General features: G+C 40.6%; 1 protein-coding gene across 5 annotated transcripts in view; it reads right to left on the reverse strand.

The window, feature by feature from the left end:
- The window catches only part of DPP6 (dipeptidyl peptidase like 6), a 534562-nt gene that overhangs the window by 50701 nt on the left and 462355 nt on the right, over positions 1-21506 (reverse strand). For all 5 annotated transcript variants that reach the window (XM_068174757.1, XM_068174765.1, XM_068174742.1 and 2 more), the window contains exon 9: positions 507-661. In XM_068174757.1, the coding sequence (XP_068030858.1) occupies positions 507-661 (155 nt within the window). The remainder of the gene's footprint in view (positions 1-506; positions 662-21506) is intronic.

A 21506-nucleotide genomic window follows, 5' to 3' on the forward strand; every position in this document is an offset into this window, starting at 1 on the left:
CATTTGTCCTCTATACAAAAGGGAGGCTATGTAAACATAGAATATATGTATGTGTCTATCTATCTAAAATCTAAATATAGAAATTTATCTAAATATAGAAACATGTCTAAATATAGAAACATATCCACAGAAATAAAGAAATTCCCAACCCTCAGACACCAACCCCATCCCGGAGACAAACCCACAGATAACATCCAACTTCCACCCGTTCCAGCATGGAAGCACAATTGCTTTTGTGTGTGCAAAAAAGCAAGGATTTCTAAATTTTGTTTTCATTGGATATAGAGTTACTAATTCTCATAGAACCAGAAAAGTGCAATTTCACAAAAGCAGCTAAAAATGTTCTAAATGCACATTCACTGAGAAACAGCTGCTCTTCCCTTGGATCTGTTTATCTTCATTGCTTATGAGTATGCATTATGAATCTCCTGTCTGAGCCTACTGGAAATAAACAATTATTTATTTCTGATAGAGCAGCAGGACTAATTTTTTTAATTTTCCCTTACCTTTGGATAATGGTAAGTTTTAACAGTAGGGTAAAGGATGCCTGTATATATCGGGATCTCCATGGTGGGGACTCTGGAGGCATTAATTGTTGCATATGCCAACCTGGTGCCATCAGGAGACCACCAATGAGCAATGTGAGTCTTCAAGATCTCCTCTAATTAAAAAAAAAAAAAAAAAAAAAAAAAAAAGAGAGAGAACAGAAAAGAAAAGGCTATTAGAGGTAAATTACGAGTTAGCAGTAAATGAAAGAGTGCAGATATGAAAATCCCAGTCTAATCACAGCACAGGGAGGATGCCACAGGAATATCAATCAAAAATACTCATCAAATTATGCCATATCCACAAACGAACACAATTGATAACAATTACTCTGTATTTATAGGTTATTAGGCTTAATTACCTTTGCTGAAGAAACATCAAATTATTCATATTAGTACACACACTCATGACAGCATAAAAGGCACTGCTGCTCCTGCCATGTGTCCTGCAGCTGATTAGGGTTCTCAACATCAGACTAGACACAGATCAATCAATTCTAACATTGTTTATACAAGTGCCTCAGCAACAATTGAAATACTCCTAAATTCTATTGCCAGTTGGGAATAAATAAATATAGAGATTTTCTGTAACTTATGAAAGGCTGGAACTTCAAAACAAGATACCAGGCCATAGAGTCTGTGCCTTGGATACCATCTTGACTTTTATCCCTATTTCATTTTTTAAATCACTTTTGCAAGACAACTTGCCATTAGTAGCCAGGGTTAGAGCCTGATCCTTTATACCACTGAATTTTGGGATTTTTGAGATTTCAGTAATATAATTACCAATTAAAAGGTGCTCAGAAAACTGCCAATGCAAACATGTCAGAGTTCAAGTATGTAAGGAGAAAACAATATTGCCATCATGTGAAATTATTTTTAATACTTGCAGAACCTAGTTCTTATTAAATTCAAATTCAAATAACCTCTAATTTCTAATACTTTTCATATAATCTTATGTCCTTCATTGTAAAGATGAGTTCATCTTACAGATCTGCAGAAAAGCTATAAAATTCACTCTTGGTCCAAAGTGTCTCCAGTTACTGACATTTGGAAGACATTAACTTGGCTTTTTAAACCTCCCATTTTGTGAAAGACAATAATGTAATACATTTTCATTAAGAGGCTTAATATCATGTGAGTCATTCCTATTTAAACCACCAGAAGGGCTTGCATATGCTGTACAGATTGATGGGCAGGAAGATGGGTCCCATTACTTTAATGTGAGAATAAAAATTAGAGGCTACAGAGTGTCTCTAAGCCTTCACCACGAAGTCCTGCTACACAGGTCCAAGCAGCTCCAATGTCTGCTGCCATCACTGGTCATTGGAAAGAGGGATGAGGATTTTCTGAGTTTAGACCCACCAGGTTTGTGCACCACCCTCTGATGACCCCCCAGTCCAATCCCTCTGGTCTGAAGAGTAAAAACTCACCAGAAAATGTTTAATTAAAAAAAAAAAAATTGGATGACCAATCCTTGGACAACAGACAATTATGTTCATCACAGGGTAAATAAGCATTTTTTTAATCAAGACTTGTATATGGCTTGGAATAAAACTCAAGGTAACATCAGAAAGAGTGCAAGGGAAAATTCATCCTTGATGCTTATGGTTTTCAGAAATAACAAATTAATTAATCAATTCTTAATGGCAGCATGTAAGTGGATTTTTTGAAAGATGTTTAGGAAGTTACACGGGAAAGCACATGTGGCAAATTTGCTGTGCTGCATTGTCCCACCTGTTATATGTACATCTAAAAGATTCTGCTTTTGACTTTTATATTGGTTGCTCATTAAAGAGATAATGAAGAGCATAAAGAAAAAGGAGTAAAGATGGATGGCAGATGAATCATTGACATTTTAACATTAATTAGGAATGACTTTATTCAGCAAACATTTTCTCCAGAATCTCTGACTTAATGAAGCAGTTCTGCTGAAGGTCACATACCCAGAAAGGTTTTAGTGCAGGTTTTGTGGTCCTCTGTTAATGAGACTTAATTGAGTGAACCTTTGCCTTGAAACAAAGCCAGGACCTTGCTGTTATTAAGGAGATCAGTTAGTTTTAGCAAACCAGAGAACAGTCTCATGGACTATAGAATGGATTAGTACCAGAAAGTTCTTTCAGCTGAAAGAAAAAATGATTTACAGACAATCTGTTCTTGGAGACAGTTTATTCCTTGTGTTTGCATTTAGCATATGCTCTGAAAATCAGCTTCATTCAAAACTGCTGAGTCTTTTTAAAGTTAGTTCAGATCCTGCCTTGTGTGTGAAAAAACAGATTTTCCTTATACACTAAAGCTCCCTTACATATTTGGATCATGACCTCCTGACTAAAAGCATAAAGTGATAATTGATCAAAACTTTTGCCCTCTTCCCCAGGGCTTGCAGTTGCTGAGTGCTACATGGTGTCAGGATGCTGTGAGTGAGCTGCTGAGATTCCTCACAGTCAGATCCTGCTGGCTTTGTGCTCTTTCTCTGCAGTTTTGCCTGCCAGCCCCAACAGGGAATGCAAACTTGAAAAATAGTGAGAATAAAGTGTGTGCTGCCTTAGCTGAACAAGGGCAGTTCAGGCCTCCTGGCTGGGTTCAAGCACAGGGTTTGAGACAAGTTATTCCATCTCAGCACATTTAGTAATGAATCACTGTGGAACAGCTGGATGACCCTGCTCATGAGTAGTGACTTTTCAGGGGGGACATGTATTAGCCAGTGACATGTTTGTGCTCAGGGAATGTTACAGGATGTGTATTTTAATCCTTTTTTTCTAGTTGAGTAAGGCCCAACTGAATGATCATTTCAAAGCTGTGTGAAACAAAGAGTCTTCTAAATTAAGAGACCCTCAGGAAGAGAATTTGAAGTCCTAGGTCAGAGTGTATTTCAGTGACAACTGAACAGACTTCAGTGACAACTCTTACAGACTTCAACATCTTTGGAGGAGAAAAGCAGCTGGAGGAAATAACAAAGGTGTGATGAGAGGAATGCTCCCTGAGCTGAATTCAAGGTTGCTGTACCTGTGCATTATGTGGGTGGCTGTCTTTGGAATCAAGACCTGAGCAATATCCAGAGTGAACCATGCTGCCCAAAGTGGGAATGCCATATCCTCGGAAGGACGTGCTTCCTGGTAGAAGCTCTCCTGCTCACCATCAAGGAGCAGAAGGAGAAGTCCCTTGTGGTGGTTCTCAGCTGCCAAGTAACAGGCTGTGGTTAATATGGGATTGGATGTAGCATTTGGCTGTGATGCCATGTGGGTAATCCCTGGAAAGACTGAATAGTGGATCAGAAGTTGGGTGGACATTTCTAGTAGGTCTGTCATCAAAAATTAGCCCAGCATGTGTAAAGTTAGGCAGCCACCAGATTGTTTCAAACTGCAATTAATTCCAGCAGCACTTGCAAGAGCAGTGAAATGGGAGAATTTTATCTCATTTCAGGTAACAAACTTCTCAAGGAATCACAGCAAATGAATGTGTAAGAGACCCCAAAAACCCTCTGGCTCGTTCCTCCATGGATAATATCCACCCCAAACCTGTAAGGATCTTCACAAGTGGGTTTTGCTATTCCTTTTGATACACATATAGCAACTTTAGCCATAGAACTCAAACATTTATAGTTATCATGTCCACCTGTGTCTAAGCACTGAACAGTCCCAGTGAAGTGCATTCAGACCTCTGAATTCCTTGATAGACTCAATGCAGGGAAAAGCACCAGGCCTTAATCTTAAGCAACCTCTGTGGCAACCAGCAGGTTCTGGAAAAAAACCCTGTTGTATGCACCACATTTGGAAATCCACAGAGATGGTTTCAATGTTCTGAACCATAATCTGCCACTGGGGCATTTCTAAAGATATTTCCATGACAAATCCACTTCCCAGGCTTGCACACAGCTCTAGACTGGCAGAGTTTCTCTTTCCTAATAAACACACGCATGTAAATGCCATGGCCATGGAGGTTTCTTCATGCTTTTCTAAAATCCAGCTAGTTCTGCAGCCTTTGTCCATCCTGAGTCATATTTGTGAATTTTGCCTTTCTGCTGAAGGTGGCAAAGTTCTAGCTTGCTGTTTGGAGAAGATGAAGCCTTCACCAGTGACTGACTAAGAAATCCATTGGTAGCTTAGAGATTACTTCCAATGATATCAGCAGAAAAAAACTGAGAAAAAAAGATAATTGACAAGTAAAAAAACCCCACTTTTTCCTGGTCTTCTTGTTAGAAGACACAAATAACTCGTAATTTTCAAGTGTGAGTTAACAGAGACTTGTACAAGAAGACAAAGATGCTTGGACAGACCAGTCCTCTGACAATCTGACCTGTACCATTGCAACTCTTTTCTATCACTAAAAAAAAATAAAATAATAATAATTCAAAGACATCAGCAATTTAAGGTTCAAAAGCTCTCAGGGCCAGTGTTACTTATTGCTAATTTGGTAAATTACATCAATTCTGGGGAGCATAACCAATGGTTCTGTTTGTGTGATGTATTGTAGCTGATGCTCAGATCATGAAGTATTTGGTGTGCTGAAAACATTTTGCTGTTTTATTAAAACTGTTAATAAAAAGGAATTTCAAGCAAAATGAAATTAAAGCCTGACATAAAGGCCGTGGTTTACGTTGGGAAAGAAAGCTCAAAAGAAATTGTCAGTAGGATGCATCAAAAGAACATGAGAGGAAGAGAGATCAGAGAACAGCAAGAAGGTCTAGGAAAGGAGAAAACAAAGATTACTGAGATAGTGAAACCCCAAGGGTTCTCATAGAAACATCAAATAAATACAAATGCTTATTTGACAGCTGCCATCTGTTTTAAAATCAATTACTAGATCATCTCAAAGCACCAACCACATGTCCAAATTGATTACTATTGTAGAGTGTGAAAGCAAGTATTTTCAGCCAGTTAGGGAAAACTCATTGTTCATATTCGCCTTTTCTGACACGTGTTTCAGGGGTGGCTGTGGAAAATGACCTTTTATTCTATGCAACCAAATTTTTCTCTCAGCTGCTGTAGTGTAGGTCCACACTGACTTCCATTAAATCATTGTAATGGATATAAAATGAGTGTAAAAAAGTAGTTATGTGTATGCAAATAGTATAAAACTGTTTTAGATTACCATACCCAATCTACATTTTCCTGTGTTGACATTATTTTGTGCTGATGTCAGCACTGCTGCACTATTGATTTCAGAGCAATTAATCCTCTTTCACAGTTGTCTAATTGAGCCAGGTGGAAAAAAATAAAGCAGTTTTGCAGGGTTGCTGAACAATTCAACAACCTTTTGTAGAAAACATAAAAATTTATGTGGCTGAGGTCAAACTATGGGCTCTGCCCAATTCCACAGTTCCCGACACTGAGATTAGCTTAGCTGGTCAGAGCACGGCGCTGATAACACCAAGGGTGTGGCTTTGGTCCCTGTGCAGGCCATTTTGAACTCAATGATCCTTGTGGGTCCCTTGAACTCAGAATATTCTGTGAATCTGCATGCAAACAACAGCCCTTCTCACGTTGCTTGTGCTCTTGTCCAAGAGATCCTGAAGAAAAATGAGCTGCAATGCTCCCGGAGAGCCTTAGGAGAAACAAGCTGCAATGCTCACCCCTGTGACCCTTCCTTCCTACTCAGAACACAGAGTCTCCTCTGCCACTGACAGCTCAGGAAGGATAAACTATTACTTGCTTTTATGGCATTCTTGAGGATGTGCTTTAGAGAGCACTTGATAAACACCAAGCTCTTGATCCAAAATCTCATCGTGGAGGGCGAGCAGCTCCTGTGTGTTTGGCAGCCATGAGAAGGTGGCAGCCCCTCATCTCAGGGGAAGGAGCCCAGCCAGGACTTCTGCATCTCCTCAAGCACAGGGAAGGTGAGGGCTGCAAGTGTCATCAGCTCCTCTCAGTCACCTGGTAAATTGCTTGGACACAGGTTGTTTTCTGCTCAGAATGTCGTGTTGAGACAGCAGGCAAGGGTTTGGCCAGTGTTTTTGCCTCCCTGTTGCCAGATGCTGAGGGCCAGGAGAGAGGCTCATTTCAGTGGGGTGGTTCGTGCTGGGAAAACCACTCCTCATGTGTTCTGTGTGGTCAGCAGGATCACGTCTTGCCTCCACATCTCTAATGGGCCCCAGAGCTGCTGTGCAGCCTGAGCCAAGCCCAGGCTTGGCAAAAAGGAAAGCCCCCTAAATGTGGACACAAATGGGCTGTGGCCCACCTTCACTGCTGTGAGATGGACGTGGCTCTGGGTGACAACACCACAAGCTGCAATGCTCTGGAAGCAGACAAGTCACTGTGGGATGCTTGCTGGTACCTGGCCAGGATCCCTGAGGGAGCACACAGGAATGAAGAGCAAACAGTGTCCAGCAAAGCCAGAGTGTGAACATCAGAGGCAAATCTGCCAGGCAGCCTGGCCAAATCCTGACCACCCCAACCTGGCCTCCTCATCCATACTCCCAGCTACCAGCAGCAACCACCAATGTTTCTCTAGGACAATCTTTAGGACACTGATCCCCAAGAAGCAGGACGAGATCATGTTAGCATGGGACCAAGCTCCTGACAGATATTTTCTGAGGCTGTTAAATTCACCCTATTTCAAAACTATTATTTTAATGTGTTTCGCTTGTTTTGGTTTTGGTTTTGTTTGTTTGGTATTTTATCCCCCTGACCCATTGATTCTTCTAATTTGTTGTGTTTCCAACACTAAAGGATTCTGTGCTTGCCCTATGAGTCAGGGCATTAGGAATGTTGCTTATAAGGTTATTGGCAAGTAGCTGCCAGACCTTCTTGACTGTTTGATTTGCTTGGGGGCTTCAAAAGCTGGATTTATTGAACACCTGCCTGATCCTATCTTCAGGTACACCTCTACAGCCCCTACAGAATACACACAGGAGCCAAGCTCAGACTGTAATAACTAAGAAATCATGAATGTTTAAAATCTCCCTCAAAATGCAAAAAAAAAGCCCAAAAGTGGAAAAAAGCCCAAATCAACCACCTAACAAAACAGATACACACAAGTATGAGATGTCATCTGAGACATACAGGTGGATTCTTACAAATAAGGGAAGAATTCAGCTATTTGAAAATAGTCAGAGTGTCTTCTCCAGGCCACCTTCACATTGTGACACACTGAATGCACTCAGCTCTGCAAATCCCACTTGAGGAGCAAAAAGCCATGGAGAGGAGCTGTCCTCTAGGCTTCACATAGATCCCGTGTGCCCAGCAGGAGCAATGAGCAATTCCCCAGGAGATGGCACCTCCCAGAGCAATCTCACAGGCAGGCAGGGTTACCATGTGTCATACATAAAGCCATAATATCCTGTTGGCACATCAGTATTTTGGGGCCTGATTTTTACTAAAAGCTGTTCTCTTTCAAATAAACACACCAGAAAAATGTTGAGTTGCCTCCACATCCTCCCGCTCCTCTTTTTAGAAGTTTCTTTCTCTGTGCTTCTGGGTTTTTGTCATCTGTACTCCATCCTTAGGAATCCTTAATTTTCAAAAGCGTTAATGATTAATGCTCACAACTGCTCCTAACAATTAGTAAGTGTCCTTTGGTTGTGTGAGTCATTCTCAGTGTCAGTAAGAACCTTTGGACCACGGTGACAAGACTGACATGCCGATGCCGGCAGGTCTGTGATCTGTCAGGATGTCCAGATGTCATAATGAAAATGGGTTTTGAATTAGGAAAATAGAAATATTAGCCATCCTATCCTCAGCTATTCCAGTTCCCAGCACTCGCTCCAAAGAGAAAATGCATCTAGGAAGCCCATCTGCAGTGGGAAACTGCTGTCTGCCACTAATGTATAAGAATGTGTTTTTCCTGGCACAAAACTTAAACCCACAGCCTGTTGTCAGCTCTTCATGAAAGCCTGTTACTAAAGGCACTAAATCTGTATAAACATTTCCTGGCAGAAGTCTTCTGAGCAATTTGCAGTGCAGGTCACTGATGTGAGAGTGAACGCTCACTGCGAGGTCCTGTTGTACCTTCTCAGCTGCTAAAGACCCAGAGCAGACAGAATTCACATGGCCCAAATGCAGTAGGGCTCCTTATAGACAAATCCTTTTCTTCTTTACCCCTCTGATGCCACTGAACAGGTTGCTGTGGCTGGAAATGCAATTTGCTTATCTGTGCAATGCAGTGAGACAAATCAGGGCTTTCATTATATGCTGAATATTTCTCTATTCAGACATGCTCAAGCAGCTTCAACTTCACCTTTCCTTTAAATTAAAAGTTACAGGTTCTGTCTAATGAACCTGTGGGGTTTATGATAGGAGGAAGATGGACAGCTAGCTTTGACACAGGGGATCCATTTCAATAGCTACAGATGTATCAAGAAAGTTAGTAATCACAAAACCCTCTGAATCAAAAATTCATTAGATGATTGCAATAGTTCAAGAACACAAGTGCCCAAAAGCAATCTCTTTTAATGTTTCATAAAGAAATATGAGCGATAAGGAGACTGAACAGCCTGACATTGCTATTAAAGAACTTGATTCTTCAACCCCATGGATTTTTATCAGCGCTTGCACAAGCTGTCTTTCATGTGAATTGCTTGCATGATTTATTCACCCTGAGCAGCACCTGCTAGTCACCTAGTCTGTGTGCTAATAAATGTCAGTTAATATTGCAAAATACAGCCCTGCTTTATGAAATGGGAACTGGAGCACATTGACTGAATTTAGTCTAGCTCCTAATTCCTTACCCGGTTTAAACAGCTGAAGTCATTGAACAGCCATTAAAAAACCACTCAGGGTATATATTGCCCTGTTATGGCAATATTCCCAGAGGTTTCAACTTGAACAGTGACTCAGGACCTGCCTAACTGAGAGATTTAGCTCAATAATGACTCAGAGGGTGAATCTGATTTTACAGGACTGAATAATCACAGGAACTACTGAGATCAATAGAATCACCATGGAATAATAAAAAAGAGAGCTGGATAAAAACAGAATTCAAATTAGCTTACAGCAATAATTCAGAAAAAATGTTCATATCAAATAAGAGGAACATTTATTATTAATGAAGCCAATGGTATGTAATCAGGTTATGCCACTGATGGATCAGTGGGGTTTGATGACTGTGTTTATCAGAGTTGTGGCACTTGCGTGTCGAGCACAATTCTGCTCATTCCTAGGTGTGTGTTCTGAAGGTCATCCACTCTGGACCCAGGTAAGAATAAAGAAAAGACAAACATTCCTGCAGGATAATGTCCACGCATCCAAATCTCTTTTATCCCTGCCACCTGGAAATACTTTCTTTTATCTATATTTTTGATCTGTAGACCCCAGTGCAGTAATCCGAAATCTACTGATAAAATAGGAGGAAAGCTGTGCCCCTGGGGCAGGGGCACCAACCAGGTCTGCTTGTCAGTGACAGCCTAAAAACTCCCATAAGTGAGACAGGAAATAAACCCCAGTGGGGTTGGTGTGCACAATGCCCAGTGGGGAATTTCCAGTGGGGCCAGAGGAGTCCAGGAAGAGGATCAGAGGGCTGGAGCACCTCTGCTGTGGAGGCTGAGAGATGGGGTTGTTCAGCCTCGAGAAAAAAAAGGCTCCAGGCAGAATTTTTGCAGCCTTTCAGTACTTGGAGGAAGCCTGTAAGAAAGATGAGGACAAACTTTTTAGAAAGTAGCTGTGATAGCAAAAGGGGTGATGATTTTAAATTGAAGAAGGGTAGATTAGATACATGAAAGAAGTTTTTACAATGAGTGTGATGAAGCTCTGGCACAAATTGCCCAGAGAGGTGGTGGATGCTTCACCTCTGGTCATTCAAGGTCAGGCTGGAAAGGGCTGGGCTTGGTCAGCCTTGGGGTGCTCATGGTATATTTCCCATCACAGGCACCACCCTCATGTACATCTATATTCACTAATATTAGTATTTTTGAATTTATGACCATCTGAATTTCCTCAGAGAGCCCAAAGTTTGTATCTCTAATGATTGCTGTTTTTACTTTAAAGCTACAATAATTAGAGTCTTCTACAGAGAGTTTTAATTGGATAGTGAATTAAATACCAAATGAGTTTGACATGGAATTCCAGATATTTAAATGTGGCAATGGAATTCCAGATATATAAAATTCTTTTAAAATTCCATTGTATTGATTTGAGTTTTCTATTCCCTGTTGTACCTTGTTTCTCTTGGCTGTACATGGATTCCATTATTTTCAACTTTTTAATTTCAGCCAACAAAAACTCTATCACTAAACCAGCATATAAAAAATTCTGAAAAAATATTCCAAAATATACGGAAATGTACATATAAACACACACAGGGCCATGCAGTAACAGTGACAAGAAAATGCCTGCATAATTGGAACTAAAACTGGTAGGAGTAAAACTTATTAAAAACTAATATCATAGAAAGGCAATTAAGAATTTTAAGGAAAAAGAACACCCTGATTAATTAACTGCAAATTATAAGTATTACTTTGAATTGCATTGTACAGAACAGGCTCAAATTACCAATTATCCCTGCCCGCTTTGTTCAAAGATCATGAATGTGCATTTTAATTTACGCTGGAGAAAGCCAAATATGCTGAGAACCAGCATGCAGAATTTTGCAGAAACCACTGGGGATGAGGGTGAACTCCCCCATTACCATATAAATGACATGCACAGGCTTATAAATGACATGCAGTGGATCCAGCTTGTATTGTTCCTCCAGATGTAGCAGGAAAATACCGGAAATTAAAATACAGCTTATAACCTGCCGGATAATAAATGTAACCCACACTGCACAAATCCCCATCTACCAAAGATAATTTTGTCTGCTGTTTTTTGCTGATTAAGGGTGGCTTTGGAAAGAAATACCCTCCTTTTCCCTCTTTATCTGTTGCACTTATTGGCAGGATGGAGATGGCTCCATTTTTATCTACCCAACCGATCACAATACCTAATGTAGCATAATCTTAATTTCCAAGGTCACCGTAGCCTGCTCTATCCTTAAAAAACTTCCTATTTGGTACTGAGGACAATTCCCACATTAAAACAAAAAAAAAAAAAAAAAAAAAAAAAAAAAACAACCAACAAACCCTGACAACATCAAGAAACAAAAAAAACCCCAACCAAACAAAAAAACCCGCAAAACAAAAAAACCTCTAAAAACAACAAAAAAAAAAAAACCCAAAAAACCCCACAAATATTTTAAAAAGACTGATTATTGCAGTTCCTTTTGCACCAGTATATTTTTACCTCGACATCTATGACATTAGCACTGTGTTGAAGCCATGGCTGAGCAATATTTCACTATTCCCTGCAGTGGTCTGGGGACAGTGGTCTGGTTTTGTGGGGTGTTTGTTGAGCACTTGGCACAGCCAGGCCACAGGACAAGCTGGTGAGAACTTTCCCACTGCCAGACTATGAAAAGTAGGTTTTGAAATGCTTCAAAATGTTCTGATAGCAAACATCATGAAATAGCAAAGGAAATGCTATTGCCCTTGCTGAGCAGGACCAGAAATGGTGATTGGCACTCTTTGCCATTTATTACTTATCACTAAAACCCAGTTTTCAAAGTCAGTTTATTCCTGGAATATTTGGATGTGGGTTACACTCAGAGGTGCCAATTTTAATACATATATTTTCCTTTCTTTCTAAGACTTCCTTGGCTGCCTTTCATCTTTTCTTGGTAACTTTCCTCCTGGAAAGCCCAGCAGCTCTGGGCTGGCTGAACACCTTCCTGCTGATGCCACGGGCAGTGCCCGAGGTGGGTGCTCAGCCCTGCTCCTGCAGGCACAAAGCCTCCTGTGTGGGAGGGCTTGTCAGAGAGGGAGGCTGTGACTTGCTCTTCAGGCTGCTTCCAAGTGATATTTCTCTGTCATGCCCTCCAGTCCCTAAAGACTGTGTGCTCCAGCCTGCAGCTATAAATCCCAATTATGCTGTTGGCATGTTGGGTGGAAGGTTTCATCTTCATCAGGCTTAGCAGGATTCCACCAGCTTATGAAAATACTCAAAGTATGGTTATACCATGATTACACAGATTCTTATCATTATTTTTTTTTTTTAGTGTGAAGAACTTTTATTTAAGGAATGCTAACACGATATCTGGTTTCTCTTTTGCAGATTTATGTTTCCAGACTGAAAATGTGACCTTGATACACTGCTACAAACACAACCACCTGCTGACTAATTGCCTGTAAATTACCTTTCTGTGCCTCTTGTACTCAGACAGATGGTTTAATGTGGTTTTAAGTCCAAATTCATAACTGGTATAAATAGTAATACATACTTACAAGGGATACAGTTCTTATTTTATAATTTCTTTATCAAATGTATGAAGGAATGTAACTGTTAGGTTTGTCCACTAAGGACTCGTGTTTGAAGAAGCCAAATCCACTCCTTTAATTGCTGTGAATTCATTTACTTAGGAAAACTCTGCAGCAAGCAACGATTTTATGCTTTCTTTCCTTTTTCAAGTGGTCGGCAAAGTACACAGTCTTTTCACTAAATTGAACTGAAAGACTGAAAAGAAGTAAAGTCAGACTGGAGAAGTCATTCCGCATTTAGGCACAATTTAGCTGTTGTGTAGAAGGCAAAGGGCTGTTTCCCCTCTAAACCCTATCTCAGCTGTGCTGTTAAATGTGTGTTTTCTCCTACAGGAAAAGGTAGATGAAACATGGGACAAATCTGGAACCATCTCTGGATGTCCTAGGAAAGTTATTTTGCTGGAACCAAAGCCAAATTCTTTGTGATCTGGTGTTTACTGTACTCAGTGGACTTGCATTTGCAATTTCTATGAAGTCCAAGTGGGTAATTCATGCAGGTCAACATCAGTTCTGGGAAGGAACAGAAGGTTCTGGTTCTGGAATGCTCTGGAAGCTGGTTTAAACCAAATTTCCTCAGTGAAGGACAAGCCTGGGCTCCAAGCAACGTGGCTAGATCCATCATGTTGCTGCCTTTTTCCTCTTCCAGGGAAAGAAGCTCTACCAGGGCTGGATTCTGGAGTCTCAGTGGGATGAAGGAAAACACATCTCTTGGCTTCTCCACTCTTCCTGCAAATTCCTTCAGCTGCAGTGCCATTCTGCAGGGCTGTGCTGTGAGATCTCCTTATTAAGAATAAACTTTGACCTCAGTAATTGGAAGATCCTGTGCTACAACCCTTCCAAATGGCAGCTCAGTTGTTTTTAGGACTGCACTTCTCCTGTGCTACCGTCACCTCTCACCTGGAGCTGCAGGCTCTCTGCTAACACAGCCAGAGCAACTCCACTAAAAGCTACTATTTCTAAAGCTACCATTTCTCCTTTTGGGGTTGATTATTCTGTCTTGAGTAATTTTAAATCTCACAAAAGCACTTAAACATTCCTGATCCATGCCCAGCTTTTCTGGCTCACTACTTGCCAGGTCAACCTCCAGTTCAAATTACTCTCAGCTGCAAGGTAATAACCAGATGTCCAAAATTCATGGGCAAGCTCTTAAACAAGAGGTGTCCCATAAGCAGCCATGTGTTGCTGTTTTTCAAACAACAGAATATTTTAGCTAGGTCATTCCCCAGAGAGAGTTTTTAAAAGGATCCTGAGTTCCTGAGTGGGTAGAAGGGAGCTGCTTCTTTGTCTCAGTGTGTTGGCCCTGGGGCCACATGAGTAGGGTGACAATTTCTCCCACCATGGCTCAGGGCCTGGTGTTCATCAGCAGTGCTCACAAGCCAGATTCACAGCTCCACTGCCTCTGCTGAAATGGGGAAACTTACAGGGAAGGAAATCCCCAAATCTACTCCCTGCTCCACAGAGCCAGACAAGAATCACATCAACTCCCTACACCTTCCTGACCCTCCCGTCCCACCAGTGTTCATCCTCTATAGTTGCTGAAATATCCACAGTTGTAGAAGATATGGGAAAAGGAATGAGGAGCACAAAAGGATTCTAAGAGACCAACATTTAACTGGAAAATGATTTATCCAGTATATCATCACACACACTACAATCTGGGCAAGGAGTGCCTTCAGACAAACAGCCCTTTGGGCAATTCACAGGGCGTTGGGGGAGAAGGGTAGAGAGGAGGCAGAGTTAAGAAAGATAATTTCAAAGCACCATAACTAATCCTTTCCCTCCTCACAGATTTATGCAACTTTGTGCTGTGCCTCCAAGGGGCAGCACAGCCTCAGCTATTGCATTTCAAATCCATCAGCTGCTGGGGACACAATTCTTGCCTCCTGTCCTATTCTCACCATTTCTAGCCTGCTGGTGATACTCCAAAATACATGACAATTTAAGGGTTAGGATGGGTCAGTTCAATAATCAATTGAAGTTTAATTTTTTAAATGAGGTATTGAATCTTTTAAGTCATGTCCATGACTACAGTCTGAGGCAAAGGCTGGAAAATCAAAACAAATGCAATAAATACAATGATCTCCAGATAATTCCCTTCAAGTAAGATTTATTTTGATGCCTGTTTTCAGACTGTTGCCTTCAATTTTAAAAGAAGAATAGCATGAAAACATAATGCTTTGGTTTTAGGAGCTGTTTTTCTTCAGCTCTATTTCTTACCAGTTTCTCAAATGTTTAATCTAGCTATTGTGAAAGCCTCCTTCAAGGAATTGCTTTTGATCTACTCTTATGCAGTAGCTACTGATGGCTATTTTTTTTCTCCTCCTATTGTTGTTAAATCAAGTACAAGACAATGACTCAACTTTGAGCAAAAGCAAAACTAATGTAGGAGGCAAATGCTTATGAGTCATTTATGTAAAAAGGGAAGTGATTTGCTCCTTTTTTCTGGGATTTGAAAGGCAGGTTAGAGTCCATCAGTCCCTTTAGGATGCAGAACAGTCTGGCAGAGCTGGGGCAGCTTTAAAACAGGCATTTGCCTTCTGCTCACAGGGTGCCCTGTGGGTTGGAAAGGTTCTTATTCCTGTGGAAATCACTAGGAACTAGCCCAGCCTTCCTGCAGAGTGGCTCACACAGACACATCTCTCCAGCTGTGCATCCCTTGTATCCTGTGACCACAACTGAAGGGGGTCTGTGCTGCAGGTGAGCCCAGGGACATGCTGAAAACAGCCACATCTGGGTTTTCACACAATGCTCTGCACTTCAGTTGGGCTCTAGGGACTAAGGTGAAACTCTCTCTTCAGTTTTGTGTCCTATTTCTCTCGTCTCACCTAAAACCAGGTCAATAATTGTGCCTCAGTTTGCCTGTTTCTAAAAAGATGGTAATAATTCCTATTCTACCAGGACATGATGTGAAGCTTTATTAATTGATGCTTGCAAAAGGCATTAAGATCAAGACAGAATAATTGCCTCACTGGAGGTCATAATTAGACTTGTACCAAGAGAGACATCCGAGCGTCAGCTGTGATGGTCATTTCATCTTTTTCTTGCACTTTAGCTACAAGTCTGGGGGTGCTGAGGGGGGTAGCTGCTCTTAAATACAGAGGCAGCCACTGTATTTAGCATGAATTCAAGCCTTTTATAAACCCAAGGGCTGTTGTGCACAGACCAGGGGAAGGTTCAGGCTGCAGGGAAGACAAGAAGCAGACCTTGCAGTGGAACAGGGCAGAGCTGTCTGAAGGGATCAGCAGCAATCCCTGCCTTGGGAGGAGAGGTTTGCCCAGCTCCCCTTGGCTGAGGGTCAGCTCAGGGGTCAGCACTAATCTGATCAAAAAGGGGATTGTGAAAAGCTCATCCGACTCAGACTGTGAAATCATGCTCTTGAATCCTAATAATTTCTGCAGCAACCAGTTGTCACGCCATGAGGAATTACGAGCTGATGTTGAGGCATGGGGGGGAGACCAAGTTGACACATTTTTGTGACTCCCAAATGCTGCTGTAGGCAGAAATTCCATTAAAAAATTACATTTCCATATAGTCTATTCCAAAAAGTATTTTGTGAAACACTAAGGCTCATGTTCTGAAATATTATAGAACTGGGAATTATCCCAGGGTTATCAGAAGAATTTGAAAAAATCAAAATTCATGCAAAAACTTTGGAGAAGATTTCAAGAAGGCATGCAACAGAATGATTGATTTTTGTACTTCAAAAAGCTTATAAATGACATCATTTTAGAAAGAGAACTTTCTTTTTCTATCCTTTTCTGCACTCTGCTCACTTTTCCACTGAATATTTTATGTAACAGCATTTTGTATTAAAATTCAAGTCAAAACCCCCACAAACACACCACCAAAAACCCAACTGCACAGGCTAATCAAAAGCAAAATAGGATTTAATCTCGCATTGCTTCTTTCCAATCAGGATGTCATTTGCATACTATATTTTTTTCATCAAATCATGCAGATTTCTGGCTGTTTGCAGCTCTCCTCTCGAATCCTGATGGAGAGAGGAGCTGCTCCAGCTCTCCACAGTTTTACCACATGGTGGCAATGTAACCTCCACCTTCCTGCTCAGGAGGTGAGTTGTCTCTGATTTCCTCCTTCATTACTTCTTATTCACTCGAATTATCATATTTGTAGGTGGCAATTACAGTCTTCTGAGTTTCTGCTTTCCATTTCCTCAATAAATTTAATAGAGGCTTGTTTGGTTTATTTTTCTCTGCAACATTTCTAAGGACATTAACCCTGTAATAGAAGGGTTTTTCTTCCAGTTAATTCAATATTGTATGTTTTTCTGATCTCTAATGAAGTTTTGAGGACCGCTCTGGAACTGTTCCCTTTTGCCAACAAGCATTCATGTGCCCTTCAGTATTAACCCTTTGCTTTCAAGATAAGAGTTCTCTTTAGACTATGTTGCTTTTGTTGCCTCATTGGAATTGAGAAAAGTCTCAAATTATTTAAAAGCTTAAGAGGAGTTATTTAAAGCTTAAAAAGAATGCATGAAACACAAACAAGAAAAATTAGGAATATGTATAAAGAATGACAACAACAGAAAACAGTAAAATATTCAGCCTGGAAAGGAATTACAGGTGCAAAAGAAAAGGTGATCCATGAGAAAACACACTTTTAAAATCACATGAAGAACCAAACTTGTAGTCTGCATTTTAAATGACTGTGATATTGAGAAAATGAAAAAACAAGATCTATTTGTTACTAATTTTGAAATCAGTATGCATCAAAAGTCTTCATTCTAAACTATAATGTAAACATTTCTGCCTGCACTTTTGAGAAATGTGGATACTTCTCATATATAAATATAATATATAACTATACCAGGTCTCAGAAGAAAGGTTTTATTCTCTGGTTCACTGGCCAGGCACCACAGATTTAAGGCTTAATCGATGACAGCCAAGAACACAACACTATATAAGTCAGTGAAAACACTAAAAAAGTCTTGAAGCAAAACTCAGAGAACTTAAAGGAATTTGTACATTTGTTAGAGGTATCAGCTTCTGCTTAACTGTATAATTCTGATCTGGATCTAATATATGAATCAGGGTATTGTACATACTGAATGAGACTGTAATTGGGAATTTTACATCTACATTTCTGGCAAATTTGTCTGAGCTATGGGAAATATTTCTCAGCTAAGAGTTTGAAATTCGAATAATGTGCCCGACAGAGTATTTGCAGTGGTCATCCTCTGCTGTATAACTAGTACCAGGTGAGATGAAGAGTAAATAATTTCTTGGTGTGGCTTATACCCATATAGCCAGTAAAGCTGCAAAACCATCTAGGACACCTCACTACATCACAGGAAATTTTATGAATAAAAACACAGAGCTCTTAATAGTTTGCTTTGGTACTATATGATACCTCTACTCATTAAAATCTGAAAAATCCTTTAAAAGAGAAAAGACATCCCTTCAAAATCCACAGTTAAGGAACTTGTTAAGAAGAAATATTTTAAATAACTATAAATAAACCACAGTATTTAGCTCTTAGCAGCATTTTGTGTTCCTGTGCTGTTTGATGTGACTGAAAGCAATAGAATAATTTTTTCCAGTGCAGAGTAACATGCAAGGACTTTCATGCAAGGTCTTAAAAGTTTTAGGGTTGGAGAATATGGCACAGCAGCTTTTCAGTCATTAAAAATAAAATAAAATAATAAAAAATAAAATAAACAAGGTATTCTAATAGCGATTTTCTGGTATGCAAACTGGCTGAGAGAGGGTTCATTCAGCACCAGAATGACACAGGCAAACACAGGAATGACCACAATCCCTTTAGAAGAAAAGAACTGGGAAGAATGGCAGCAAATTCAGCTCTACAAGGCTCAGCTGTGCTGTGGAGATAGCTCTAAAAGTAAGAAACTCTGTTTTCAGTGGAAAGAGAGGAAAGCAAGCAAAGAGGCTGGGCAATACAGAAGTGGTTGGGGCTGTTCTTGCTGGAGGCTGTGGAGCTGAGCAGACACCTCAACATGGGTTTATTTTGGTCTGAACGCCCCTGCAGGGTCTGGCTCTGCCTTGGTGGGTCATGAAACCTGGCTCAATATGTATCCCCCCATCTCCAGACTCTGAGAAATCCTGGTGGGTGTGGGCAGGGACTGCAGGGAGCCAGAGAACGGTGCAGGTCTGAGCAGTGCCTGCTGCTGTTAGCCTGGATTTGAAGGAAAACATCTCCTACGTGTCACTGCATTGCTTGGTCTCTGCAGTCCTCATCCCAGGAGAGGACTGAAGGTTTCTGCCATCCTTCTGGAGTTGGTCCCTGCTGTCCCACACTGGCTGCTGTGCACCTGTGTGTGGTGTTTGCAGGCACCCGGAGCCCCCAGCCTGGCACACAGCAGCCAATGCATCCCTGGCCACTTATATTTTACTGCTCAACCCATCCAAAAGCTTTAGGATCATCTTTAAAACCTGCCATTTCCCCCTACTTTTCTAATTACTGTTAACTCCGTGGCATAGTTTCCCCTTAGACCTGTACTCGTTGAAGACTGGAAAGCAGCTGGTGCAGAAGCTGCACCATATGGTAGTTACTTATAGCAATGTAAACTAATTGAGTGTTGAGGGTGAAATAATCCCTGGATGCTTTATCTTTCAGGAACTGCTGGCCTGTCAATTGATAGCCCTAAAGATCTGCTCTAGCTCTTCAGCTCTGACACAGAGCAGAACCCAGCCAGAGTCAGCTCCATGTCCTGGCTGGTGTCAACACCGCACTCACCACTGGGCTTCTTTAGCACAATTTGAAGAATTCCCTGCACTGAATCGCCCACATCCCTCTTGTGCTCAAATTCTGAGGTCCTGTGGAGAGCTGGTACAGGGAACACTGCTGGAAAAAAGTCTTGTATTCCCAGTGCCAGGATCTGAGCATGGTGGTCAGCGTGCCTCCCACAGCACCAAGCACAGGCAGCACAGACTGGAATATGGCAGGGTGTTTTTCACACACAAAGATTGAACCTCTTGCTTATTTCACATACAAAGATTTAATCTCTGCTGGAGGAAACCATGGACTTGAGCTCTGTGGGGGTCCCCCAGATCCCCAGCCAGCCCTTGGCAGTGATGTACCCCTTGCATTTCACAGCATTACTCTCTGCTCTTCCAGTCACAGACTCACTCTGACCTCTGATTGCTTCCAGATGGCATTAGGATTTGGAGTTGTGTATTTTAAACTGTTTTTCAATTTGGTTCATTGTCTTTTTTTTTCTTTCAAATTAGGTAAGCTGATGTACACAAATTACATTATGACTTGTGTCATAATTTTGGATATTCTTTTGATTTCCCTGCTATTATACAACAGTGGATAGGCCAGCTCTCTAGTGAGAATCACAAATCAGAGCAGAATTTTCATCCTTTCCATTTAGCTTTCTCTCATTCTAATTTGGACAGAGTACATTAATTTTTGCTTTTTTTATTTCTTAAGGCAGGGAGCCTTTTTGCATTTTTTCTTTATTCAGGCCAGGGAGCAATGAGACAAATAGGAGAGCTATTTAAACAGCCTGTACCTTTTGCACTGGCCCCTTAATTTCCACAAGCAAGGCTGTAGCAAGAAAAAAACCTACAGGAAATTATCTTTTAACTCAAATTGATGGAATTACACACTAACATAAAATTTCTATTACTATCTTTCAATTTCTTTGTTCTTTCTGTAATCTCTTCTTGATTGCAGCACTTTAAAAACATTAAGCTTTCTTTCTTTCTTTCTAATATGTTTTTCAAATAAAGTTCATGGACACCCTCAGAACAAGAAAATGACCAATTTTCCTCAGGGAAATAACGAGGCAGATATAAATTTATCATGATAAAGAGCTCCATTCCCTACAACCATCGTGCACAAGAAGTTTATGTGTATTTACTCTGTTGTATATAAAAACAGGCATTCTTCATAATCACAGAAGCCAAAATGTCTAACTGCGAAGATACGAGTAAAAGACATCAAAGCTATACACAAGATCATAAAAATTTAGCTCCAGAAGAAGCCCAAAGAAGTATTAATCCCCTTCTTGCATTGAAATAGTATTGATGTTTATCTCAACAACCCATGACAAAAATCTGTTTAATTCACTCTTAAAAATCCCCCAGGACAGAGATCCCTGCAGTATCCCCGGGAAACATGCCCTAACAGCTATATTTCCACCCTATAATACTGTACCTCATTTTTGTACAATTTAATTAAATTCTTTTAATCTCTTACAACCTGCTACAGCCTGGAAGACTCTTCCATGTGTCACAGCCTTCCATCTCAATTCTACCAACACAGAAATGATGCATTTTGTTTTAAATGCAGTGAACCTGATCGCCTAAATACACTGTTTGTGTTTTACACTATCAAACCACAGGAATTATTCTATGGAGGTAAAGCATAGCTTTTAAATTTGACTGGATTTGAAAACAGTCTCTAACATGTCATTATTTTCTGAGAATAATAGTGTTTTAAGATATGTCCTCTGAAACCCTGAAAGTGGACATAAAGCATGAATATTACAGCAAGACCCTCTGATTCAGCATCCTGGTGCAGATCCAGGGCATCACAATTATCTCCAGGGAGCTATTCCAGACTTCAACTTAGCATGGCATAGGTCAAAATCTGTTCTGCAAGATCTAAAGTGCTGGTACACTAATTAGTTATTAAAAATACCAGCATAATCAGAAAATGAGGACACAGCTCTCCAACAGGCCATTTAACCTAAGGCCACTGTAATAAAATTGGTGCAGAGAAACAGAACTTGTGTGCAAGCAGAAAACCAC

The sequence above is a fragment of the Anomalospiza imberbis genome, chromosome 1 (assembly GCF_031753505.1).
Source record: "Anomalospiza imberbis isolate Cuckoo-Finch-1a 21T00152 chromosome 1, ASM3175350v1, whole genome shotgun sequence".
Lineage (NCBI taxonomy): Eukaryota > Metazoa > Chordata > Aves > Passeriformes > Viduidae > Anomalospiza > Anomalospiza imberbis.